Genomic DNA, 27424 nt, shown 5'->3' with positions numbered 1-27424 from the left:
TAATGATCTATCCTAGCCCCCTTTTTTGATAACTTTAGGTTTGATGTACAAGCAATTCCATAATGATCTATCCCAGCCCCATTTTTTTGATAACTGTAGTTTTGATATACAATCAATGCCATACTGATCTATCCCAGCCCCATTTTTTTGATAACTGTAGGTTTGATGTACAATCAATGCCATACTGATCTATCCCAGCCCCTTTTTTTGATAACTGTAGGTTTGATGTACAATCAATGCCATACTGATCTATCCCAGCCCTTTTTTTTTTGATAACTGTAGGTTAAATATACAATCAACAGTATGAAAAGTATAGTCAATTTTATGATGACAGCATACAAGCTGCAGACCTGAGGAAAAATGAATATTGATGTGGTCGGACGGATTCGTCCATCTATCCGTGCTGAAGGCTCTGGCAACCTTATCATCGATGGACAGAGAATAGCAGCGCAGTCTAAAGGACCTTTTCTCAAGTAAGATTTTGAATCTAATATGTAATTAGAATATTTGGTGTAAATCGGATGAGTTTCTGTGTACAGATTAAAAAAAAAGGAAACAAGCAGCATCTTAATTAATTTATTAAATTATCATTTTGTCTTCAAAATTATAATATAGATAAATTAATTTATAAACTTATAAGAAAAATACTTGTATACATGTAGATTTGAATGTTCTCAATTTGCAGCTTTTCCTATCTCCACCACAAGGATGCAGGAAACTATGATGTGTTCAAGCACTCGGTGGAAAACCTGCTGGACCTGTATTTGGCTGGATTTAATGTTTGCCTCCTTGTCATGGGTGAGAGTGAGTCTGGCAAGTCTTTCACTGTTGCTGGAGAAACGGCTAACAAGGCCGGCGTGGCACCGATGGTATTTGATTACCTTTTCAGCAGACTTGCAGAAGGTCAGAGTTTATAATTGTTCAACAGAAAAAAAAATTGTTTAGGGTATATATAGAAAAGAAAGCCATACTGATAAATAAATATATTTACTTTTAAAAAGGCTGTTAATTACAAATGTACACTATGTTAATAACTGCTTCATGTTTATTGGCACTAAAGAAGTTTTTTAATTGTTCTGGTTTTCTTACTTACTTTGGAGCCATTTTTGGACCATCACTGGTATTGTTGGAAGCATTCAGCATTCTATCAACCTGAACTTTTAACAAGATAAAATCAGAAACATGCAACTGGCTTTAGATTTTGTAATTTACTACATTTCCCTGAATTGGAGGAGTGCAGTCTTGTACCATAAAATATTTTTGGCATTACACATGTAATATATGATTTTTCATAATAATACAAAAATGCTAATGATACTCAAAATTTGCAATAAATGTAATCACTATATGCAGGCATTGAACATGTGTTCATGGATATACATGTGTATTGCGAGGAGGTCTATGACTGTTCTTTATATTCAGAGAATATTTTGAGTTTATATCAAAACTGATATGTTGTAGAAAAATTCATGGCGGACACTAAGGTAAGGAGACATAGCCCCACAGTGACTCTCCAGATGTATGAAGTATACAATGAACTGATTAAGGACCTGCTCCAGGTTCCAGGGGTCAGTGGTGGGGCTTATAAAGATCTCACAGAATCAGCAGACAAGGGAGTTCATGTAAAGGTGAGAACTTAAAGTTTACAGCAAAAATTTAACTTTTTTGTCCACACCATTATATAGCTGAATGGATGAGGCATTAGCCCTATCTGTCTGTCTTATCTTATCTACTTTCAAATTGGTTTGGTTAGTATTTACCCTACAGTATTGTAACATCAATACCTACACCCAATTAGATTCTGATTCGCAGATAAGTGGGGACATTTATGTCTAAACTTGTATTTGTTTTTGTGGAGTATCTTCTTGGCAGGTTGACTCTTGTATAAGTACATGTATGTCAGAAGACGAGTTCTAATTTCTTAGCTTAAAATGTAAGTAAATACTAATCTTAATTTCATAATATTTGCTGTGAAATCTATGAAAATTTCTGAGGTATTCGGAGGAGTGCAAGGAAAAATAGGACTTCAAAATATAGAGATGTTTAGGTTTAATGACCAAAATAGGATGCTTGATACCTTATTAAGGAATCTTACTGTAAATCTTCCCTTTGTTGGCAGTAGGAGAGGTTGTAATGAATGACATTATATAGAGGTCTTACTGTAAATCTTTCCTTTGTTGGCAGTAGGAGAGGTTGTAATGAATGACATTATATATTTTTGACAGTATCTAGAAGTTGTTATGAGTGACATTATTTAGAGATCTCACTGTAAATCTTTCCTTTGTTGACAGTAGGAGAGGTTGTAATGAATGACATTATATATAGGTTGTACTGTAAATCTTTCCTTTGTTGGCAGTAGGAGAGGTTGTAATGAATGATGTCATATAGAGTTTACTGTAAATCTTTCCTTTGTTGGCAGTAGGAGAGGTTGTAATGAATGATGTCATATAGAGTTTACTGTAAATCTTTCCTTTGTTGGCAGTAGGAGAGGTTGTAATGAATGATGTCATATAGAGCTTACTGTAAATCTTTCCTTTGTTGACAGTAGGAGAGGTTTTAATGAATGACATATATTTTTGACAGTATCTAGAAGTTGTTATGAGTGACATTATTTAGAGATCTCACTGTAAATCTTTCCTTTGTTGGCAGTAGGAGAGGTTGTAATGAATGACGTTATATAGAGGTCTTACTTTAAATCTTTCCTTTGTTGGCAGTAGGAGAGGTAATGAATGACATTATATAGAGGTCTTACTGTAAATCTTCACTTTTTTGGCAGTAGGAGAGGTTGTAATGAATGACATTATATAGAGGTCTTACTGTAAATCTTTCCTTTATTGGCAGTAGGAGAGGTTGCAATGAATTACATTATATTGAGGTCTTACTGTAAATCTTCCCTTTGTTGGCAGTAGGAGAGGTTGTAATGAATGACATTATATAGAGGTTGTACTGTAAAGCTTTCCTTTGTTGGCAGTAGGAGAGGTTGCAATGAATGACATTTTATAGAGGTCTTACTGTAAATCTTTCCTTTGTTGGCAGTAGGAGAGGTTGTCATGAATGATGATGTTTTATTGAGATCTTACTGTAGACATTTCCTTTTTTTGACAGTAGGGAGAAGTTGTTATGAGTGACATTATTTAGAGATCTCACTGTAAATCCCTTTATCCCACTTGCCGTTAATCTCTTAGTATGTCATATTGAAGTAAAAGTGTACTTTGCTTTTTCAACAGGATGGTGTCTCTGTGACCCTGAAAGATGCTTCAGATGCAAACTCCTATTTCAGAGCAGGAATGGGCCGAAGAACAGAGACCACCACTGATTATGGACCTGCTTCAAACAATGCAAGCACCATCATTAACTTCGATCTTGTGATGGTGAGTCATGTTTTTATCTAATATTCTTATATCTTTAGTTGTTGTCACAAGAAATCTTTCTGTACTAGATTGGTTTTTGTTTGTTTTTTGTTTCTTTTTGTGGCTGAAGGACACAATTCTTATCAGAGAGGAAAATTAGTTCTACAGTAGGAAATCACTGAAACAAGATACATGTCTGTTTGTGATATATGAAAAAATCTATTCATGCATAAAACTTATCATAATGGAATAAACAGTCAATGGGTCAAACATCAATTATCTTATAATTTTATTGAACAATGAACCTAGGTATGTAGTGCTAATCTCCATAAAGGTTAAGTGTACATCATATTGACTCTGAAGTGATATCAAGATCAGAGGTCCATTCACATCATAATGATGTCTTTTTCCAGGGTTACATATTTAGACTGGCTTATTTACAATATGACTTTGCATCAAAGTACACAGATACTAAACCCCATTTGTCAATGTGCTTATAATGTAATCAAGCCATTTAAGGTTTCTAACTCAGTGATCTTATTAAAATGACCTTATTCTAAGAATTCTATATAATTGTGACATTACCAGTTCTTTGCTCTTTCACTGGGAATGGTCGGAAATCACACATGGATGTTTTCATGCCTCTGTTATAAAACTACCTGGCCATTGTTTGTTGGCTCTAGCCTGTCATCATTTAGTTTCCATTTAATATTACTAAGTAACAGATGAACCCACTGTTTTCAAATTTGGTATGTAATCATGAAATGATGCAGGTCAAGTTATTATCTGGTGCTTTTTTCTGCAGTTATGGGCTGCCAAACATTTTTTTCCAGATTTGTTTTTAAGAAACTCTCTATTGACACTCATTTCATCCTTGACAATTACTCAAAACAGAACCCTCGAAAAATAACAACCTTTAGAATTAGAGTCCATTTATGATAAGGTTAAAAAAATCCTATAGCGATGACTTGTTTCATGGAACAGATTAAAATGGATTACCTTTACTAGATGGATTATGTGCTGCAATATTAAGAAAAATAAAAAAACTCATACTACTATACTTTAATATTAAGCAATAAGCCAATGGGACAACACATAGTTTCTTACTCAAAGTCAGTTGAGGAGGCTAATTAAAGGACTCTGAAAAACATGCATGAGATTATGATCTTATATGGGTGGGCTTATTGCCACATGTACAGGTTATACAACAATGACTGTTGTTTAAACCTTAGCTAAATAAAATACAGGTGTATAAAAGTACCAGTGTCATATTGTAGTTAGATTGATTAAGTGTAAAAATAAACAATTTTTGTTGATGATACAACCCTGAATATTTTTGTTATTCTCCATTGATCAGTTATGACTATGCCTACTCCTTACTGTAAATGTTTAGTAGTGGTGTTACCAGAGTTAAGTCTTCAGAAGGGGAAGATTTAATATAGGGGCCATTTGAAAAAGACAATAAAAAAAGGTTTTGTTGACATTTCTTTTGAACAGATGTAGTAAGGCTAATTAATATCAGGTATGGATTGTCAACAAGTGTGGATTCTGTAAGATAAATAATAAACAGAAGACAGAACAGTGAAAACTATTCTTACATCTATATTTATCACTTTGATAAACAAAAACAAAACTTTTGTTGCCAACTGAAACAAGAGATCCCAGAGGGATCTTGGCTTCCACCATTGTTTGATCTTTAGTTGTTCATTAAAAGTTTGATCTTTTCCCCCCTTTTCTCTTATCTGCTCTCATTTTTCAGAAAATTGAAAATTCCTTTCAAGAAATAGCAATAATAATTTTCAACTGTCCAAGGAAATGTCATTGCTTGTCAGTATTATATCTTCTGGCAATCCCAAATTGACCAAAGGAAACCTATCGGGTACATATAAAATTTGAGAAAGATTCATCCTGTATTTCTTAAGCAATAGCATTAACAAACTTCAGATGAATTTCAAAACTCAAGATGGTTCCATGTCTTGCCATTTTTTCACTTTTATCAGACTGAAAATTAAATGGGCACAACTAGGTACAGAGAGGAACCTACAGATGAAATTGATGACAGATCCATCCAGTTATTCCCAAGAAACAGCAAGAATAAACTTTTTTCTCAAAAGCCAAGATGGCCATCTATCAGTCATTTAGCTTTTTCCAGCAGACTCAAAAGTTGAAAAAGCATAAATAGTAACCAAGGAGAACCTACATATGAAATTTGAGAAAATCCATCTAATATTTTCCAAAAAAAAAGCTATGATAAACTTTTATCGCCAAAATCCAAAATGGTCACCTGTCATCCATTTTGTTTTCTGTTCAATCCCAATATCAAAATGACACAACAAAGGGCAAAGGGGAACCTACATACGGAATTTGAGAACAACCCATATAGTTTTTCTGAAGAAATAGCAATAACAAATTTTTAATGTCAAAATTAAAGATGGCCACCTGTTACCCATTTTGGTTTTTTTTAATCAGTCTGAAAATCAAAACAGTACATCTAGGGACCAAGGGATCGGTATATTAGTGAATTATCTATTTTGTGCTTCTCCAGAAAGAGTAATAACAGTCTATTACTGTCAAAATCCAGGATGGTTGCCTGTCAGCCATGTCGTCATTCCGATCAGCCCGAAAATGGGACATTACACAAAAAAGGGTACAAGGTGGTACTTATGTATGAATTTGATAAAGATCCATCCAGTGCTTCTCAGGAAATAGCAATAATATGAATTGTTCAAGGACTGACAGATGGACAACAGATAAAGTACCATCGATGATGGTGTGATAATAATGCCATGCATCCTTTTGAAGTAAAAAGAAAATGAAACAGCCTTGATTTTAGCATTATTATATTTTGTTCAAATAATTTTATCCTTGATGACTCAGAAATAATGTGTAGAAACAACTACAAATGTATCTTGTGTAGATAATCTTTTATTCAAACTCTTACCCTCGAACTCTCTTTTAGTGAATTTCTTCAAAATTAGCTTATGCTATGCAGTTTATTTACAAGTACATATTGAATTTAAAAATGAGTTAAAATGAATGTCAACATATTTATAGTCATTCCTACACTTATGTGAACATAGTCACCTGACATGACATACAAACATATAAATTGTGTAGATATCTTTCTCACTGTATTATACTACTAGTGTTATGATGATTGTCCCAGCTGGCTTTGGATACCAAGAGTGGTTTGTATAGAATCAAGAAAGCTATTGACTGCATAACAGTAATGGCTGAAAGGACCATGTATATCTGATGAAAGCCTTTTATGTACTGTGCTTGTCCACGTCAGTGCCTTAATATTGAAAATCACTGATCCAGAAAATTATTTGAAATTTCATTTTCCATTTAAGTTGTATACAGGTGAGTTAAAGAGCTATCATACATTATCACACCTATATGTATATATTTTCGATATGATATTCAGTATTAAGAAATTCCTGTTGTGAGGTAGGGACACTTTTTCTCAGGTCATATAACTTTCTACAGGTATCATGTTAATATTGATTTTATGTGGATTACTTTTTATCTCTATAATCCACTTAGTTCTTCTGCCCTGGACTCTGTTATAGATATCATAGTTTAATTTATACTGGTGTACATGGATGAGATCAATACAGAGGTAAAGATCAAAATGATTATTCATGCTGACCTTTACCTGGTATATTCAAGTAGGATGATAACATTCTCACCTTCTTTAATTGTTATATGGGGTGGGGAAATTTTCACAATCAGTTGACTAGTAGGGAATATGACATGTTGGTTTCATCAAATTCTGGTTATTCTGTATCTTAAAAGCAAACTTTGGTAATGGTCATGAGATAGATATTGAATTCATGTTTTAATCCACTTAATAATCAACAAATCAGCAGGTCAGGAAAAGTCCCCCTCCCCCCCTCAATATTTTGCTGTTTCTCTGGTCCAATCTTTTCTTTGTTACCTTTTTGTATCTTCATTATTATTATTTGTTTGTTTGTTTTTATTGTAATCAAACTGATATTTTTTTATATTGCTTATTATCTATCAGGTTTATATGATTAGATTTGGTATGAATCAATAATTTTTTACAAGGGGAGGGGGCTAATTTGTTGTGAAATACGGTATGTGATTTCTGAAACATCTTATCTCTAGAGATAATTACCTAGTGATGATCCATGCACGATTTCTCTCCCTACTTTCACAGCAATTTCTTACAAGATGACTCATAAAACAAAAATAGAAAACAGTTAGTACTTAACCTGAATGAGAGAATTTTTATTTCTTAAGTTTGAATGAAGATATAAAATGGCATAACTTCAAGTAAAAATAAACTTTATTTATTTAAAAACAATTGCAAAATCAGTTTTTCCAACTTACTTTAATCACTCTTGTTGGTCTGGGCAGAAGGAGTCTTAACTTAAATTCTTCAGAAACAAGAAAGTTATCACGTTAACATTTATTCTATTGATGTAACTTAATTAAAGCCGTACTTATCTTCACTAACATGGCAATATTTCAAACGAGATTTGTGTATCTTTTCATACTTCAGTGTACAAAAAGAAATACCAACATCTTACTATTGTAACCCTTTGATCCGTATTCTAGTTCTTAGGATTTGATAAACTTCAAACCTGTTTCAAATATAAAGGGAATTATTTCTTTCACTGAAGTTTTACTGATCCGACAGTTTTTCCTCAGCACAGCAGAAAGGGATTTTAAGTTTTAATTATCAGGTAATGTACAGAATAAAAATGAAAAAATCTATTGATTGATTTATCTATTAATTATTTTTAAAAAATGTTGATAATATTCATCGAAAATGTTGGCAGTATTTTTTTCTGTTCTAGTTAATAATGGAGCTTGCTGATTGTTGATATTTTAATTTCAGCTTCCTTATCAAATCATTTAAATGTTGATTTTGTATGTATACATAAACACATACATACTCTCTGCCTGACACAGTCACTGGTATACAGACATTATACCAACATAACTTGTAGTTTTCAATAGATGGACACATTGATCTAATACATACCATAGTCAAACATCCAAAGAAACTGCTATCTTTTGTGTGTGGGGACAGGCTAAATATATTCTGGTACAGACTGTAATGGAATTCTTCGGTGAAATTAAAGAGCCTACCTGTGAAATGACAGGGACTGTTGAATTGATTTGTGTACAATCCTCCCTGCCTGGGTTGTTTTGAGACACTACTTGTGTAGTGGTAACTAGCAGGTAACTTACCTGTAGAGATAGCTGCTGTAAGTCAGGATTTGCTTTCTTTATTCTCACCAGGGAGGAACCATTTATCAGGTATATATCATGCTTCCATGTAGAAATTTAAGATGGTCTTACATATAATGTAATGCTTGGATAGATAGATAGATAGATGGGGGTCTGTTGAAAAGAAGGATATTTTAAATGTCTTAATTTTGGAATGAAAAGTAGTCTGTATGTCAAAATTAAGCACAAAATATTTTATGGGTACATTTGGACTGATACAGGTTCATCTTGACTTTCACATTTCTTGCTATCCATTTTGACTTTTCATACCTTGGTCCCAAAATTTGCATCACTGATAAGTCCTAGAAGGATGAAACTGTGCTCTATGGTGACATTTAATTAAGTTTTTTGCTCTACTGTATATAATTCTCCATTCTTATTGACAGTTACTTTTTTCACTTGAGGGTCTTTCATACAACCGTCATTGATATATCTTATTTACAGTACAATTTATCTAAAATAGTTCATGAAGGCAATTGATATTGAATAGCCTTAATTTTAACTGCATATTTGATATATGTCAGGTACAAAGGAATTTATGTTTGAATATAACAAGTTTCTTCCATGCCCAAGAGTTTGGCAGGATGATATACCATTGAGGAGATTAGATATTTTGGTATAATGTCTGTGTTACAAGCAAGCGTATACCCTTTGTAACTATTAAACCTTGAAGTTGGTCGGTTGGTTACAGGTTTTTTGACTCCATGACTCTATCAGTAGGCATGTCTTACCGACAAATGTTAGTGTTCTGGCGACATCCTTAGCCTCAAATTTTATAACTCGGAAACATTCTCTCATACCTGGGATAGACAAAATCAAAGTAAAGTTGCTACCACATGATGATGTGGAATCTTATCCGAATCTTTCATGAGGGTGGTTGTAATAATATGACATTATTGTGTCCGAAACTCACAATGAAATGAAATCGTATTTTGTAACAAGGAGATGTGATGTTATAACTTATAGTTGACAATAACAATATTAAGCTATATTATTTTCAGTGAAATACTATACTTGTACCCAAAGTCTTTTCAGCAGTTCTACTTTCTGACACCATGTCCAGTAACCAAATGAAAACTTTATCCTCATTATGTGTCTGATTGTAGTAAACTTTCACATAATTTACCCCCTTTTAATATTTCTGTTTACAGGCCCCCAGAAAAACCAGTCCCTTGGTACAGTATTACTTTTCTGTGGTGCATGGTATTCCAATCATTGTCATGTTGTTTAACTTTTTCTTTTGGTGATAATGAGGCATTTTTCCATCTATTGAATAACGCTGGTGGATTCTGTTAAATTTACTTCTTTTTAGGAATTCTTCAGGTTTTTTTTTTTTTTTCATGTTTGACTGGATCTTCATATCTACTAAATTATATAATTTGATTGTTCTGTTTTATCTGACACCTAACTTGACTGAATTGATGTACCAAATATTTCAAAATTAATGTGGATTTGTGTTTTGATTTGATGAATGATATGAATTTACAGTGATTAATAAGGTTTAATTCAGTTTTGTTTAATTCGAGTGGATGCCTTCATTTGACTTAATGCTTGTTTATATTTGTGCTCACACTTAAGTGGGGAAAATGTTATTTTAGATAGATTTTACTGGAGTTTTAAGCTTTTTAAGTTGCTTTTTTAAAGTTTTTATATCTTTGCCTGCAATAAAGATTGGCAACCATCAGTCTGGCTTTTAATTTCAAGTTTGTCTACTGTTTTTTTTTTCATTTCAGACAAATACACAATTTGAAACACATTGAAAATTACCCACTAACAGAATTAAAATTTCTACCTACCAAAACAAAACAATATTTTGAAAAGAAACTTTGGTAGAAAATGTTTCATGCTTCAAAGTTACAGCAACAAGTGGGTTTTAAAGTAGATTAAAATACCAGTTGAACACAGGATTTTATTATTATAGTGATGCAGATTTGAAGTACTTGAAGTTTTTTGTTTCCCATTATCATATTTGGAAAAAGAAAAAACCAAGTAGTTTTGATAACTTTCATCCTTAGTCTAATTGCTGTTAGATGGAGTTTAGCGAAGTGATTTCTGTCTTATCCACTGCAATGTGAGCATGTGAGTATTTATTTTTCAGAGTGTTGGTGACAATCCACAGCCCAACAAGTCACGCTTCACCATTGTTGAGTTACCAGGATTGGAGAAGCTTACAGACGATCCAACAGATCTCCGTCAACGTGAAGGGGCTAGTCTTAGCAAGGCCCTCATTGCCCTTAATGCAACATTAACATCACTCGCCCACAACCCTTACCCAGACCGTGTCATCAACTATAGGTAAGGTCACTTCACCCACAACCCTTACCCAGGCTGTGTCATCAACTATAGGTAAGGTCACTTACCCACAACTCTTACCCAGACCGTGTCATCAACTATAGGTAAGGTCACTTACCCACAACCCTTACCCAGGCCGTGTCATCAACTATAGGTAAGGTAACTTACCCACAACCCTAACCCAGGCTGTGTCATCAACTATAGGTAAGGTCACACACCCACAACTCTTACCCAGGCTGTGTCATCAACTGTAGGTAAGGTCACTTCACCCACAACCCTTACCCAAGCTCTGTCATCAAATGTAGGTCTGGTTACTCACCCACATCCCATATCCAGGCTTTCCCACAACCCTTACACAGACCGTGTCATCAACTATAGGTAAAGTCACTTACCACAACCCTTACTCAGATGGTGTTATCATCTACAGGTAAGGTCACACACCCTTATAAAGTACCTATACACATCATAGATACAGGTAAAGTCATCTCATCTATAGCCTTTACCAATACCACACCAGTAACTTCAGATCAGGTCCATGAAAACCATAACTGGCTGAAAGAATGAAGGATTTTACATTATTATTGAATTTTTTTCTAAAATTTATGTTGTTCAAAAATCAAATTATATGTGTTATGTTGGGGAAGTGGAGATGGATAAGACATAACTACTCCTATTAATGTCCTATTTCCTTACAGTGATTCAAAACTGACCCAGCTGCTGAGAGAGGAACTTGGAGGAAATTTCAAAACTAGAGCAATTCTATGTCTGAAACCACATACAGACCAAAGAAATCTATCATCTATTCTGACATTTTGTACTCGTGTGACACAAGTGAAAAACTTTCCTGTCATCAATGATAGCTTTGCCCAGGTATGCTAAATACATTAGGAATTTACCGCATTTTAATGATCCTGTCATTCCATGCGATGAGATGATACAGTCATATTCATTTAAATCCAATTACATTTCATTGTGGACTAAATTCATGTCATCTCATGATAGTGATTGTCATGTCATAACCTGACACGACTTTGTGAAGGTTTAAGGGACAAAGGTTAATGTCACATTGAACTTTTAGAGAAAATTATTAAGTAATCAGAAAAGAAGTGTATTTATTCATGTCTTGCAGGCATTTTCTAGTCAATATCATTGCCGTCTCTCTCAAGGAAAAAAAAAATGGAAAAAGTCTGTAAAATTTTGATTTTTTTTCTAAAAATCAATTTCCATGTCACAAAGATGTCTTTTTACATAAAAAATATGTTAAACCAAATTTTATGCTTGATCAGTATTTAAAATAAATGTATATGGGTGATATAGTTTTGGTTAATATCTTGAGATTGATGTCAACATAAGAAAATACCAGATTTGATACAGAATCTAAAGTTTAGTTGATTCTACATCCAGTTCCATTTTTCATTTTTCAGATTTATAAGGTTTTGTACTTTGTTTATTTTAAATTCAGAATTTGATTACACAATACCGAGCCCGTATCCTTGACCTTCAACACCAGGGAGGTGTCGGACCATCACCAATGTCAAAGATCACCAACCTTAATGACATTCAGGAGACCATCCGCCAACTACAGACAGACAATGTAGAGTATCATTGATATATATCAACATATAGAAGTATGGGGATTTGATTGTTGGCTATGAAATATATTCATTTTGATTTCAAGATGAAGACAGTTAAAAAAACTATATATTCAATTAAGTAATTTGTTAATGAATACATTTAAAGTAACAGTATTACACCCATTAAAATGTAACTCCATTAGTCTGTTGTTTCATTTATTGCCGAATCATTTTGATGAATTTTTACCAGTTTTTCAACATTTCTTTCTCACATCAGATTCATCATATCGTTGAATTGGAATCTGATGTGAGAAAAATATTGACAGCATAATATGAAGTTCTGCTCTATATACACTGAGACTGCTACAAAGTGCAGTAAAAGCACTGTCATAGGAACATTTGATATGTAGTGCTGTATTTCACAACCCATAAGGAAAAGTATAGTGATGTCACATATTGAAAGCAATGATGTTGCCGATGGTATATTTTCTCAGAATGCTTGATTAACATGTGCAGAAAACATGCTTTAGTTTAGTATATCATATGACACCAAACAAATCTGGTATGTTCCAATTAGAGGTGATATTATGCTGGTCTCACTGATATCTAATTAATTTGATTCCTATGAAATCAGAGTTAAGGAAAGTGTTTTTTATATACCATTAAGTGGATGTGACATACAGTGAACAGTATATGGTGTTTCTTTCAATGTTTCCAATTTTTAGAGTTCTACTAAATGTTTAAAGTAAAAAGGACTATTGTTTCTGTTACTGATAAAGATTAAAAGATGTCCGTTTTCTGTGATTTTTCTCCTTCCTTGATAAGAAACAAAAACATTGAACTTTTTGAAATAACAACTTTTACCAAAGTAAAATTCCTTTGACTACCCTGGTATTACCTTGTGTCTATTTATTAGCTGAGACTGAAGGATGAGAATGAGAGGCTGCGGAACCGCTATGATTCCGTCCAGGATAAGTTTGGCAACATGGCCACCACCAAGACGGACTTGTCTCAGCAACTGCTCCTGACAGAGGAAGAGAAACTTAAGGTAAGAAAGCAAGGGTCAGAGGTCAAAGGACAAAGATCAATACTGTACCATAAAATATGAATTAATATACAGTGGTCAGTTTGCCCATAATTTTTGTTGTTGTTGTTGTTTTTGCCCTTTTATATTGTAGGTTAGTTGAAGTTTTAAATTTTAGGGAGGGCGATGTGAGTCTAAGTGTTTGCCTTTTCCAAAAAACATTGAGTTTAATTGCTACATTAACTTTAGTCACTCATGCGGGGTCATCCTGTGGCACTTAATCTTTGAACTTAATTTCTTTGTTTTGCTCCATCATGTAATATCTATATGATGGAAGTAAAGGAACATCTATGTCACTTTTATATCTATATAGTTACCCAAACTATTGTTTTCACACAGGTTTCCCAATCTCTGGTCGAAATGCAGATTGAGAACAACAAACTGAGGGAAGAGTCAGAGGCAACAAAGTTTGAGCTCAATAACAAGGTTAGATATCAAAAGTAATGTTGTGGAATAACGCTGATACTGTAAACATAGTTAATTGAGTGTTGTCAAGTGTTTTCTGAATTAGTGGGGCATATAGTGTGATCTGTATTAGTGGGGCATAGAGTGTGATCTGTATTAGTGGGACATAGAGTGTGATCTGTATTAGTGGGACATAGAGTGTGATCTGTATTAGTGGGACATAGAGTGTGATCTGTATTAGTGGGACATAGAGTGTGATCTGTATTAGTGGGGCTTAGAGTGTGATCTGTATTAGTGGGACATAGAGTGTGATCTGTATTACTGGGGCATAGAGTGTGATCTGTATTATTGGGGCATAGAGTGTGATTTGTATTAGTGGGGCATAGAGTGTGATCTGTATTAGTGGGACATAGAGTGTGATCTGTATTAGTGGGGCATAGAGTGTGATCTGTATTAGTGGGACATAGAGTGTGATCTGTATTAGTGGGGCATAGAGTGTGATCTGTATTAGTGGGACATAGAGTATGATCTGTATTAGTGGGGCATAGAGTGTGATCTGTATTAATGGGACATAGAGTGTGATCTGTATTACTGGGGCATAGAGTGTGATCTGTATTAGCGGGACATAGAGTGTGATCTGTATTAGTGGGGCACAGAGTGTCATATGAATTAGTGGGGCATAGAGTATAAACTGAATTACAGACACAGAATCATATGTGTTTGTTTAAAATGCATGGGATCTGCATATTCTGAAATCATTTATTAGAGTTAATTTCACTGGTGTGATGCCCAAAACATCCACATACAAGAGAACATGCTATTTTGTATTAATTATTGTGGTAATTTTTTTGTCTTTTGTCTCTTTCACCAGATTTTGTTGTTGGAGAGAGCAGTAATTGATGCAGAGAATGAGAGAGATAGAGCTGTAAAGGGATCACGATATGCTAAAGACAGAGTGGTGGAGATGGAAAAAGACAGGAAGGATTTAGCAGATGAATATGTTGTTTTAAAGACAAACTACCTGGCCTTGGTTAGAGAGCATGAAAAAGAGGTAATCATGGAACTGATATTGGCCATTATGTAACTTCAAAAACATTATTCATTTGTAAATTAACAGTAAATCCAGGGCCTTGCTCCAAGTCAAGGAGTTTGCTTATTGTAGGACAATGAAATACTGTTTGTTGATAATTCTACTGAAAAGCAGTATATTTTGATGATCATATGTCTATCCACAGACTTATATATTGTCAATTATGATCAAACAATAAGCCCATACTTGGTATTAAATCCACAGGTATCCAATGCTGTTCAGTCGCAGTCAACTTTAGGAACCCATAAACTCTTTTATTCAATTTAGGAGGAATAAAGATAAAATTGATCAACTGTTTTATTTTTCTCACAGACAAAAAAGAATGAAGAGCTTAGTATTGAGGTCCTTAACTTGGTCAACGCCAAGGCAGCCCTGATGAAAAGGCTTCTCACTTTGTCTGGAGGAGACAGCAGTGTAGGTGACCCAGATGCTGAAATCAGCAGGGTCAAAGCCCTCGTCATTAAGAACTCTTCAGGCAGGGTCAGGGTGAGTAAGAGGTCAAAGTTAAAACTAAAACTCAAAGTCATATGTGAGATAACACTGATAAAAACAATATGTGATACCTATATTTTCAAATTCTGAACTGTGGTATGAGTACAGTTCAGGGAGTTAGGAAATGTGGCCTTTAAAAACAGGTGGCCTTAACATAGAGGTTCAAGTGTTAAAAAAGTGTTTGACATCATAACCCGAAAGCTGTGGCTTTACAGACAGGTTTGATTGCATTATAAAGGAGAGGTAGAGATGGTCTAGATGCAATTATAATAATGTAACCACTAATTTTTTATCTTTAAAACTTAATTCCCTCTAATATTTTCCCCATCACTACAGTGGACAATCCCCTGCCCTGAGGCAGTGTGCATTGTTCATAGATTAAGAAAGTTTGGTTGATAACTATACAGGTCTGAATCTTTTATATTATCTTAAGTCACTCAAAATAAATTATGAAAAGGTACTTTTAAACATATGCCAGATAGAATCTTGGAGGTATTTATAGCAGATATGTTATGTGTTTGGATCTAAAACACATACAGGTAGAGAAACGCATAATAAATAATGATAGATTATTTGGTGTCAAAAAACAGCCATCACCACACTGTCCTCTTTCATCTGTCTTTGGAAATAAAATAATCCTTAGAGTTCAGACATTCAAATCAATTTCCTCATTTGAGATACTCAAAACAGTTTTCCTATTTTTTCTTAATTCTTTTCAATAAAATTTGAACTTGAAATAAAATGAATTCTTACGACAATTGATTATTGAATTTAAAAATGTCAGTGCCAACATGATCAGTGATTAAGGTATGTACTTTACATTTCTACTTCGTTGAATGACAATGAACCATCGCTGAATTTGTTGTTTCAGACTGATGAAATCCTTGGTACACAGAATGATCGTGCTAATGTGGAGGACTCGGTAAATATTACATTCTGTAGACATGTCTTTGTGTAATCCACAGCAGTGAAAAGTAACCAAATGATTCTTTCTTGGATAATTCTTACTCTGATTTGTGAGACCAGTGCCTTTTGACTTAAAATCAGGCTTGTAGTTCATCCATTCATTTGTATAAAAAGTATTTTCTAGTTTGACATTGTAAATATGTGCTACCTCCTGTACATAATGTAAGGAAAGCCTATGAAATATGTGCTACCTCCTGTACATAATGTAAGGAAAGCCTATAAAATGTGTGCTACCTCCTGTACATAATGTAAGGAAAGCCTGTATTATTGTGATTGTTATATAACTCAAAGACAAAGTATGTCTGTCACATGAAAATGATATAATGAAATACAGTATTCAGAAGATATTTTCAGTTCTTAGAGAATGACACTGGATTCTAGTTTTAAATAAAATGATTATACCACCAAGATTAACCACTATATGCCCTTTTCAGTCTATTTTTGATTTCATTTGTGATCTCTATAAATAATAATGCTGTTTCCCTTGAGTTATTTGTACTCTAAATACTTCTGCTGACCATTCAGAATTATGGTTTTGATAAAAGATTGAACATGAATGTTATCTTGTACATGTTGTGTTTTCATCAGTTGTTTAACAACAAGAAGAGATACGACAGAGACTTGGAGAGATTGAAGCAGGACCACGGAGAGGAGTATCGGAAGTTAGAATCCAAAATGTAGGTATTACTGTAGTTATCTAGCTATTAACATATGTCTGGTGAAAACAACATCCATTTCTGTTGTAATGCGATAAAATTATTCGAAAAATGTTTTTTCATGGTCTTGTAATAAGCCCACTCCATACTATTGTGTCAGATGTTATATGTTGGCCCCCTCAGCTTATTGCAATAAATTTATGGTATATTAACAACACAAAACTTTATAATGTTTTCAATGTAACTTAGATAGACTACAACTCCTCATACCATACATGGGAACATGACTTTACTGACCTCTAACCTTTGTAGACATAATTATAATGACCTCTCTGTTGACCTTTTCTGGAATTTATTTTTGCACAGAACTACCCTACAGAAGGAGGTGAATGAGTCAAGGAATTTAGCAAGAGACAGGCAGAAGAAAATGGCTGAAATGAATGCGGTAATATAAATTAAACTTTATTACTTACTCTTTCAGACCTTAGTAACCGAGAGAATTCTTGTTCAAGGAATTGAAGGAATTTTTTTTTGTTTGATTTTTTTTGTCCTAAATGACTGTACACTGTACAATGGATTGTCAGTAACCCAGGTTCTGAAGGAATAGGAGAATTAAAACACTTTTTTACTAATAGATTTCCAGTTTTCTGTTTTTGAGGAATCAGATGTTCTATAGAAGATTTCCTCCTCGCTAGATTTCCCAACCAGATCAAATCCTTACACAACTTTTTCTTTGTTATCTCCTGAAATCATTATTGGTCTTTCACTGTACCTGTTAGACTCTGAAGCCTTAGTCTAGCATGTTCAAGCATGGTTCCAGAACATACAGATTTGATTCGAGGTTACATGAGTCATATTCAAATCCTATTCACCCATAAACCCATCTCTGATAATAAGGGCAACCACACCTTTTGATTTTAGTGAAAATGCCAATAGGAACTTACTGCAGCAAAAATAATGTTTCATCTGTCAGATGTCTTGTATGGTACCTGCATCTTGATAAGTCATCAACTGTCTGTCAAAATGTCTCACATCTGATGTAGGAGCGAAATAAAACTTGTGCCAACCATATTTTACTGTCATAGCTAAAATATCATTATAAAAGTGCAAAGTGTATCAAATAAAAAATGTTCAGCGTTTTTAGGAATAATGACTGTTTTCTTTTTTCATCAGTCTCTGATTGTGTTGAGAGGAGAGAAGGAACAGCTCGAGCTGCTGAACAATCGGCTTCAACACAAGGTGAAAGATCTAGGCGAGGACTACAGGTCTCGACTCATCAAATATGTTGAAGATATTTCGGTAAATAGTAATGCATACTGTTAATCATTTAACGTGCAAAGGATTATTTCCCTTCCTTAGGAAAAAAATATCTACAGAGTATTACATTTTTTGTACTTGTGAAAACAACATTAAAAAATATAAAACAATTTCACTAATACATAACAAAAACTAGTATTCAACCATAAATAGAATTACTTTCTACACATTCTTGATGTAAATAAATGAATAATTTGATGTTTAAATGATTTTTTGCAAGAAAAAATATTCTTTTACAATTTTCAATGCTTTTGTTGACTTCCAGGAATATGTGGATAAGGGTAAAGGTATTCCTGATGGTCATTCAGCCACACAGATGAGAGAATACATGGATAAAATGGTAAAGGATATTACAAGGTCACACAAGGAACGAGAGGAACAGTTGAGTAAGGCAGCACAACAGTATCGTGATAGACAGAAACAACTCATACATAAGTATGAGGAGTTATTAATACATTACAGGTAAGCTAAAACAGGGTGGGGGTTTTGGGGGTGGGCGTGGGGGGCGGCAGGCAGTATAATTATTAGTATGTAACAAGAAAATAGCAGTCCTAATTGGGTCAGGCAACATGAGTTAAATTTCTGTATTGACGTGAAAAGTTATGGGGTCACCTGTATGACCACATTGGTTTTCCCTGGATAGTCCATGCCATTTTCTCCCATTGTAAAACTAAATACAGGCTTCCATCTTGGCTAACAAGAATGATTGATATAATTTGGTATAATTTGTTGACAATTGTTATGAAATTAATTTACAAATAGTGCCATAGTAGAGCTAATGATGTGGCTGTTATTATGGTGAATGAATGTGTCGTTTGCCTCTTGCCTCGTTACCTGACGGTATGCAAAATATTGATGGATTAGTGTCAGCTCAGATGTGGAGGATCCATCACAACAGGCTGGAGGCAGGCTCTTACCATTTATTAGGCAGTATCTCTGTTGGTTTCACTCATAGTAGGCAATATTGGGCTTCTTCATGATTATTTACTTTATTAATTTTACATTTTTTTAACAGTAAAACATGAGATAGAATAACCAAAACACCACCACTTACTTAAGGCCAGTGTATAATAATCACTTTGTGCATCTGTACATCCATTGCATACATGCATCCATCTACATGTCAGTCCATTCAGAGCTTGTGTACAAGATATCTCATGGGTACATCAGCTCACTTTATTTTCCCATTTTGTTACAAGTTTGTACCTAACTTGTTTTCTTCAAAATTATGATTTTATTTTCAGAAACCTACGTCTTATGTGTGAACAGAGAGGTATAGATCATTTGGACATGGGTCCAGATGAACAGGAGATTACTATGACTGATTCAGAGATGACTTCTGCAAACCTTAGGGAGATAGCAAGATTGAAAACAGAGCTTAATAAAACAAAACAGAATGCATCTAATCTAAAAACCAAGGTAGGTACAAGTTTATGTATAGATAGACATGGTCAACATTTTCAATATTTTTTTTTAAAAAAAGTGGTCAATACACTTGTCAAATCTTTTAGCAGTATTGTGTAAAAGGAGTGTGTCTGTGTGGCTTTTATATAGTGATATAGTGATAAATATATTGTAAAGATATCTCTGTCACTCAGCTGATAGTGCAATCTTCTTTGGTTCAATGGGTAGATCTAGTTGATTATCATGCTGGAGACTTGGGTTCGATTCCAGGTTGGGGCTCTCAACAGAAATATATGTTTTCCCTGTTCTGTTACGTTTGCATAGAGATTTTTTCTGCATATACAATTGTCAATATTTTTTTACTGTTTATGTTATTAGTTTCAAAATGTTGCAAAGAAATATGTATACTGTAAAATCATACACTATGTATTTTCATGGGGACTCCTTGTTTTCAAAAATATGCTGTTTTGTGATAAACTGTTTATCATTTCATTGGCATATAAGTTTGTGGAGTTAGAATCTCCACAAATCAAACAAAAAACAAGTTTCTATGAAAATTAATGATTTTACGGTAATCAAGTTTTGATGATAAATAAAGCAAAACACAAACATGTATATGTTTATCTATTTCAGTTTGGAGGCGACCCTGATCCAGGAAGGTAAATAAAGGGCTTATATTTCCATTCTGTAGAATTCAACAAGGCTAGCAGAAACAATATCAAAGCTTTTCCCTTTTTCCGTGAGCGATAGTTATTTCCTGGCATCAAAGTTTTATTGGATATAGAATATTACTGATATATATGACACACATGATGGGATGTAGAATATTGCTGATATATATGACATACATGGTGGGATGTAGAATATTGCTGATATATATGACATACATGGTGGGATGTAGAATATTACTGATATATATGACACACATGATGGGATGTAGAATATTGCTGATATATATGACATACATGATGGGATGTAGAATATTGCTGATATATATGACACACATGATGGGATGTAGAATATTACTGATATATATGACACACATGATGGGATGTAGAATATTGCTGATATATATGACATACATGGTGGGATGTAGAATATTGCTGATATATATGACATACATGGTGGGATGTAGAATATTGCTGATATATATGACATACATGATGGGATGTAGAGTATTACTGATATATATGACATACATGATAGGATGTAGAGTGTTGCTGATATATATGACATACATGATGGGATGTAGAATATTGCTGATATATATGACACACATGATGGGATGTAGAATATTACTGATATATATGACACACATGATGGGATGTATATGACACATGATGGGATATGTAGAATATTGCTGATATATATGACACACATGATGGGATGTAGAGTATTGCTGATATATATGACACACATGATGGGATGTAGAGTATTACTGATATGTATGACATACATGATGGGATGTAGAGTATTACTGATATGTATGACATACATGATGGGATGTAGAGTATTACTGATATATATGACATACATGATGGGATATAGGGTATTACTGATATATATGACATACATGGTGGGATGTAGAATATTGCTGATATATATGACATATATATGACATGATGGGATGTAGAGTATTGATATATATGACATACATGATATATATGACATATATGATGGGATATATATGTAGAATATTGCTGATATATATGACATACATGATGGGATGTAGAGTATTACTGATATATATGACATACATGGTGGGATGTAGAATATTGCTGATATATATGACATACATGGTGGGATGTAGAATATTGCTGATATATATGACATACATGATGGGATGTAGAGTATTACTGATATATATGACATACATGATATATATGATATATATGACATACATATATGATGGGATGTAGAGTATTACTGATATATATGACATACATGATGGGATGTAGAGTGTTGCTGATATATATGACACACATGATGGGATGTAGAGTATTGCTGATATATATGACATACATGATGGGATGTAGAGTATTACTGATATATATGACATACATGATGGGATGTAGAGTATTTCTGATATTTGCTGATATGTATGACATACATGATGGGATGTAGAGTATTACTGATATGTATGACATACATGATGGGATGTAGAATATTGCTGATATATATGACATACATGATGGGATGTAGAGTATTGCTGATATATATGACACACATGATGGGATGTAGAGTATTACTGATATGTATGACATACATGATGGGATGTAGAGTATTACTGATATATATGACATACATGATGGGATATAGAGTATTACTGATATATATGACATACATGATGGGATGTAGAGTTGCTGATATATATGACATACATGATGGGATACAGAATATTGCTGATATATATGACATACATGATGGGATATAGAATATTGCTGATATGTATGACATACATGATGGGATATAGAGTATTACTGATATATATGACATACATGATGGGATGTAGAGTATTGCTGATATATATGACATACATGATGGGATGTAGAGTATTGCTGATATATATGACATACATGGTGGGATGTAGAGTATTGCTGATATATATGACATACATGATGGGATGTAGAGTGTTACTGATATATATGACATACATGATGGGATGTAGAGTGTTGCTGATATATATGACATACATGATGGGATACAGAGTATTGCTGATATATATGACATACATGATGGGATATAGAATATTGCTGATATATATGACATACATGATGGGATATAGAGTATTGCTGATATGTATGACATACATGATGGGATGTAGAGTATTGCTGATATATATGACATACATGATGGGATGTAGAGTATTACTGATATATATGACATACATGATGGGATATAGAGTATTACTGATATATATGACATACATGATGGGATGTAGAGTATTACTGATATGTATGACATACATGATGGGATGTAGAGTATTACTGATATATATGACATACATGATGGGATGTAGAGTATTGCTGATATGTATGACATACATGATGGGATGTAGAGTATTACTGATATATATGACATACATGATGGGATGTAGAGTATTGCTGATATGTATGACATACATGATGGGATGTAGAGTATTACTGATATGTATGACATACATGATGGGATGTAGAGTATTACTGATATATATGACATACATGATGGGATGTAGAGTATTGCTGATATATATGACATACATGATGGGATGTAGAGTATTGCTGATATATATGACATACATGATGGGATGTAGAGTATTACTGATATATATGACATACATGATGGGATGTAGAGTGTTGCTGATATATATGACATACATGATGGGATGTAGAGTGTTGCTGATATATATGACATACATGATGGGATGTAGAGTATTGCTGATATATATGACATACACATGATGGGATGTAGAGTATTACTGATATATATGACATACATGATGGGATGTAGAGTGTTGCTGATATATATGACATACATGATGGGATGTAGAGTATTGCTGATATGTATGACATACATGATGGGATGTAGAGAATTGCTGATATATATGACATACATGATGGGATGTAGACATACATGATGGGATGTAGAGTGTTGCTGATATATATGACATACATGATGGGATATAGAGTGTTGCTGATATATATGACATACATGATGGGATGTAGAGTATTGCTGATATATATGACATACATGATGGGATATAGAGTATTGCTGATATATATGACATACATGATGGGATGTAGAGTATATATATGACATACATGATGGGATGATATATATGACATACATGATATTATGACATACATGATGGGATATAGAGTATTGCTGATATGTATGACATACATGATGGGATGTAGAGTATTACTGATATGTATGACATACATGATGGGATGTAGAATATTGCTGATATATATGACATACATGATGGGATGTAGAGTATTACTGATATGTATGACATACATGATGGGATGTAGAGTATTACTGATATGTATGACATACATGATGGGATGTAGAGTATTGCTGATATGTATGACATACATGATGGGATATAGAGTATTGCTGATATGTATGACATACATGATGGGATATAGAGTATTACTGATATATATGACATACATGATGGGATGTAGAGTATTGCTGATATGTATGACATACATGATGGGATATAGAGTATTACTGATGTAGAGTATGTTACTGATATATATGACATACATGATGGGATGTAGAGTGTTGCTGATATATATGACATACATGATGGGATGTAGAGTATTACTGATATATATGACATACATGATGGGATATAGAGTATTACTGATATATATGACATACATGATGGGATATAGAGTATTGCTGATATGTATGACATACATGATGGGATGTAGAGTGTTGCTGATATATATGACATACATGATGGGATGTAGAGTGTATATATGACTGATATATATGATACATGATGGGATATAGATGATGGGATATATATGACATACATGATGGGATATAGAGTATTGCCGATATATATGACATACATGATGGGATGTAGAGTGTTGCTGATATATATGACATACATGATGGGATGTAGAGTGTTGCTGATATATATGACATACATGATGGGATGTAGAGTGTTGCTGATATATATGACATACATGATGGGATATAGAGTATTGCTGATATATATGACATACATGATGGGATATAGAGTGTTGCTGATATATATGACATACATGATGGGATATATATATGACATTGATGATATATATGATATATATGACATACATGATGGGATATATATGACATACATGATGGGATGTAGAGTGTTGCTGATATATATGACATACATGATGGGATATAGAGTGTTGCATACATGATGGGATATAGAGTGTTGCTGATATATATGACATACATGATGGGATGTAGAGTGTTGCTGATATATATGACATACATGATGGGATATAGAGTGTTGCTGATATATATGACATACATGATGGGATATAGAGTGTTGCTGATATGACTACAGTAAATAAAAGCAAAATACTCTTTTTTTTCTCTTCTTGTAAATTGTAAAGACACAAAAGATGTCTTATCAAATTGTGATGTCACAGAAGTAATGCAGCTGACCTGTGAATTAGGTAGATTTTTTTTTATGTATTAGCGGACATCAGGATATCCCTATCATATGTGGTAACATTTATGCGCTGCTTTTGTTCAATTTGATTATGGTTAACTGTTTTACAGAGTTAGTGACATGCCGGCTGAATCTTGGTCTATGCTGAGGAAACAGCTGAGGGAGTACACACTGAACACTCAACAACAGTTGGAAGAGGAGAGAGCACGACTTATAAGTGAAAACACTTCCCTAAAGGAACAGTTACGAGAAAGTCAAGATTACATCGAACAACATCTGGTCAGGTGAGCCACATCTTTTTTGCCTCACTTGTATACGTATGTATACTTTAGGAGAAGATCAGCTTCAAAATAAATGGCAAAAAAAACCAAAAAAACAAAAAAAATAAATGTATTGCTTCGTGGTAGTTTTTTCTCAAAGAAGGTTTTACATAGAAAACAGTGGAGTATACTATTGCTTCAGTAAAGTTTTCCAAGAAAGGCAATAAAACCTAGTGATCAGTTCTTGGAGTGACCTTCTTATTCAGCAACAAGCCCATGTATAGTAATAAGCCTACCCATATCTACTACAGTTCTGTGATAAATTTTGTGGTAACCCACTCACATATATTGAAGTCTCACGAGGAACGCCTACAAATCCTCTATCATTGTTCTGTTATTATCCTGAGTCAGATGTTATTGATGCCCTTCTTAGGACAAGTACAATATCAATATGGAGTTTTAGTCCATATATGATAAAACAACTCTGAGCTCCTCTTATTGAACAGCTGGCAGACATGCCATTCTCTTTCTTTCATTCTCATGTACTTCCTTTAGAAATGCTATTTGCTTTTCTTTTTATTTTCATCCTTCAGGTACAAACAAGAGATTGTTAAATTACGTAGAAAGCTTGGTTATGACGAGGATGGGGGAGTTATTCCAGGAGTCCCAGGAGGTTACAGTGACAGGGGACCACGGCGCCCAAGGCGCAAGTAGAAATAATAATAATGTCCCCATACAGTTACAGGGCAGTAGACTCCATAATGCAGAATGTGGAGTCTGCAGTCATTGAATAACTTCCCCAATGACAGTTGCCCTTGACAATCAGGGGAACATTTATGGTGCAGCTTAGCGATGGGCTCCTAACAACCAAATCACAAATTGAATATGATCATCAATCTCTAGTAGTCCTGCGAGGTTACTAATGGACTTGATGTCATGGGTAGACATGCGATAAACGTGACTCCTATTGTCAATGTAATGCTACCATTTGTCAGTGATAAACAACAGATTGTAGATCCTGTGGTTACAGACAACTATAATTACAATAGGAATGAAATGATATAAGATAAATAAATAAGCATGCACAGTTTAGCTGCCACTATTTCAAGATATCAGTAGCAAGGAACAAGTGAATTCTTAGTCAGTTAACCCAGACTGTGATACGTATAACCATTCAAGTGTGATGTTAGTGAGGATTTTAGTCCAGGATGTAACAATGTATATATATATTTGTAGGTGCTCAATATCCAAGCTAATATAAAAAGCTCCAGTTTCATAATATAACAAATACACCGAAAATATCACTAGTTGTTTTATTGCCATAGATCAGGATAGCTGTATATATGTTCCTGTTGAACACTCTAGAAAATTTATAATCGGCATTATTATCTCCCTTTGATGGCAAATGTTTTACTCGCTGTGTTAAATTTTCACAATTCTTTTCATGGGATATGATAAATTGGAAAAGTGCTGTTAATATGGAAGATAAAAACCACTGATTTTGTATTAAATTTGAAATTTCATGAAACGGATGTCATAATTCATTTGAATATCCCTGCTACAATTGAACCCAGCACCTCTGGTTTACTAGTTCTATGCGCATCCATTTGAATTAAAGAGAACATCTCTTTAGCCCAGTGATTTATATTGTGGTTATTTTACAAGGGTGACAATGATGTCATTACTGTTGATGGTATATGTTTTGCACTTGCATTTTCTTGGCTTTCTGTTCTTCATTGTTTCTGTTGGTTTTTCATTCTGTGTTAAGTCAGAAAGAAAATTTAGATGCTTTTTGTTTAGTCAAGGAAAAAATAGAATGTCGCTATCTATTTTCTTTTCATATATTAATCAAGGGAAAAAAATCCAGAGTTTTCATCACATTATCATCTTGTGTGTATATTTTTTAAGAGTAGATAAATAAGGGTATACAATGGGTAATAGCTTATCATCAGCATTTGTACCTCAATCTCTTGGTACTGAATTTATTGACAGTGTACAATAAATGTATGAAAAATTATCATAGCCAAAATGTATGATGATAAAATCATATTAACCTAGAATTTTCACATACACCTGCCCATGAATAGTAAGTATGTTTATTTTGTGGTATC

General features: G+C 33.8%; 1 protein-coding gene across 1 annotated transcript; it reads left to right on the top strand.

Moving 5' to 3' along the window:
- Positions 1–360: 360 nt before the first annotated feature.
- On the top strand, positions 361–27424 carry LOC132550973 (coiled-coil domain-containing protein 78-like). The gene is made up of 20 exons (XM_060215074.1): positions 361–473; positions 686–903; positions 1462–1628; positions 3228–3371; positions 10711–10907; positions 11600–11774; positions 12367–12498; positions 13395–13526; positions 13902–13988; positions 14839–15018; positions 15370–15543; positions 16421–16471; positions 17104–17192; positions 17538–17616; positions 18345–18470; positions 18754–18950; positions 19733–19907; positions 20526–20551; positions 25164–25337; positions 25907–27424. Exons 1-20 carry the CDS (start codon positions 361–363, stop codon positions 26025–26027), a joined length of 2757 nt encoding a protein of 918 aa, XP_060071057.1. The 3' UTR covers positions 26028–27424.

Source organism: Ylistrum balloti, unplaced genomic scaffold (genome assembly GCF_031769215.1).
Source record: "Ylistrum balloti isolate Yb309-2 unplaced genomic scaffold, AGI_CSIRO_Ybal_v1 Utg370160, whole genome shotgun sequence".
NCBI classification, from domain to species: Eukaryota; Metazoa; Mollusca; class Bivalvia; order Pectinida; family Pectinidae; genus Ylistrum; species Ylistrum balloti.
Note: the sequence above shows the minus strand (reverse complement) of the source record. Positions and strands in the feature narration are given on the sequence as shown.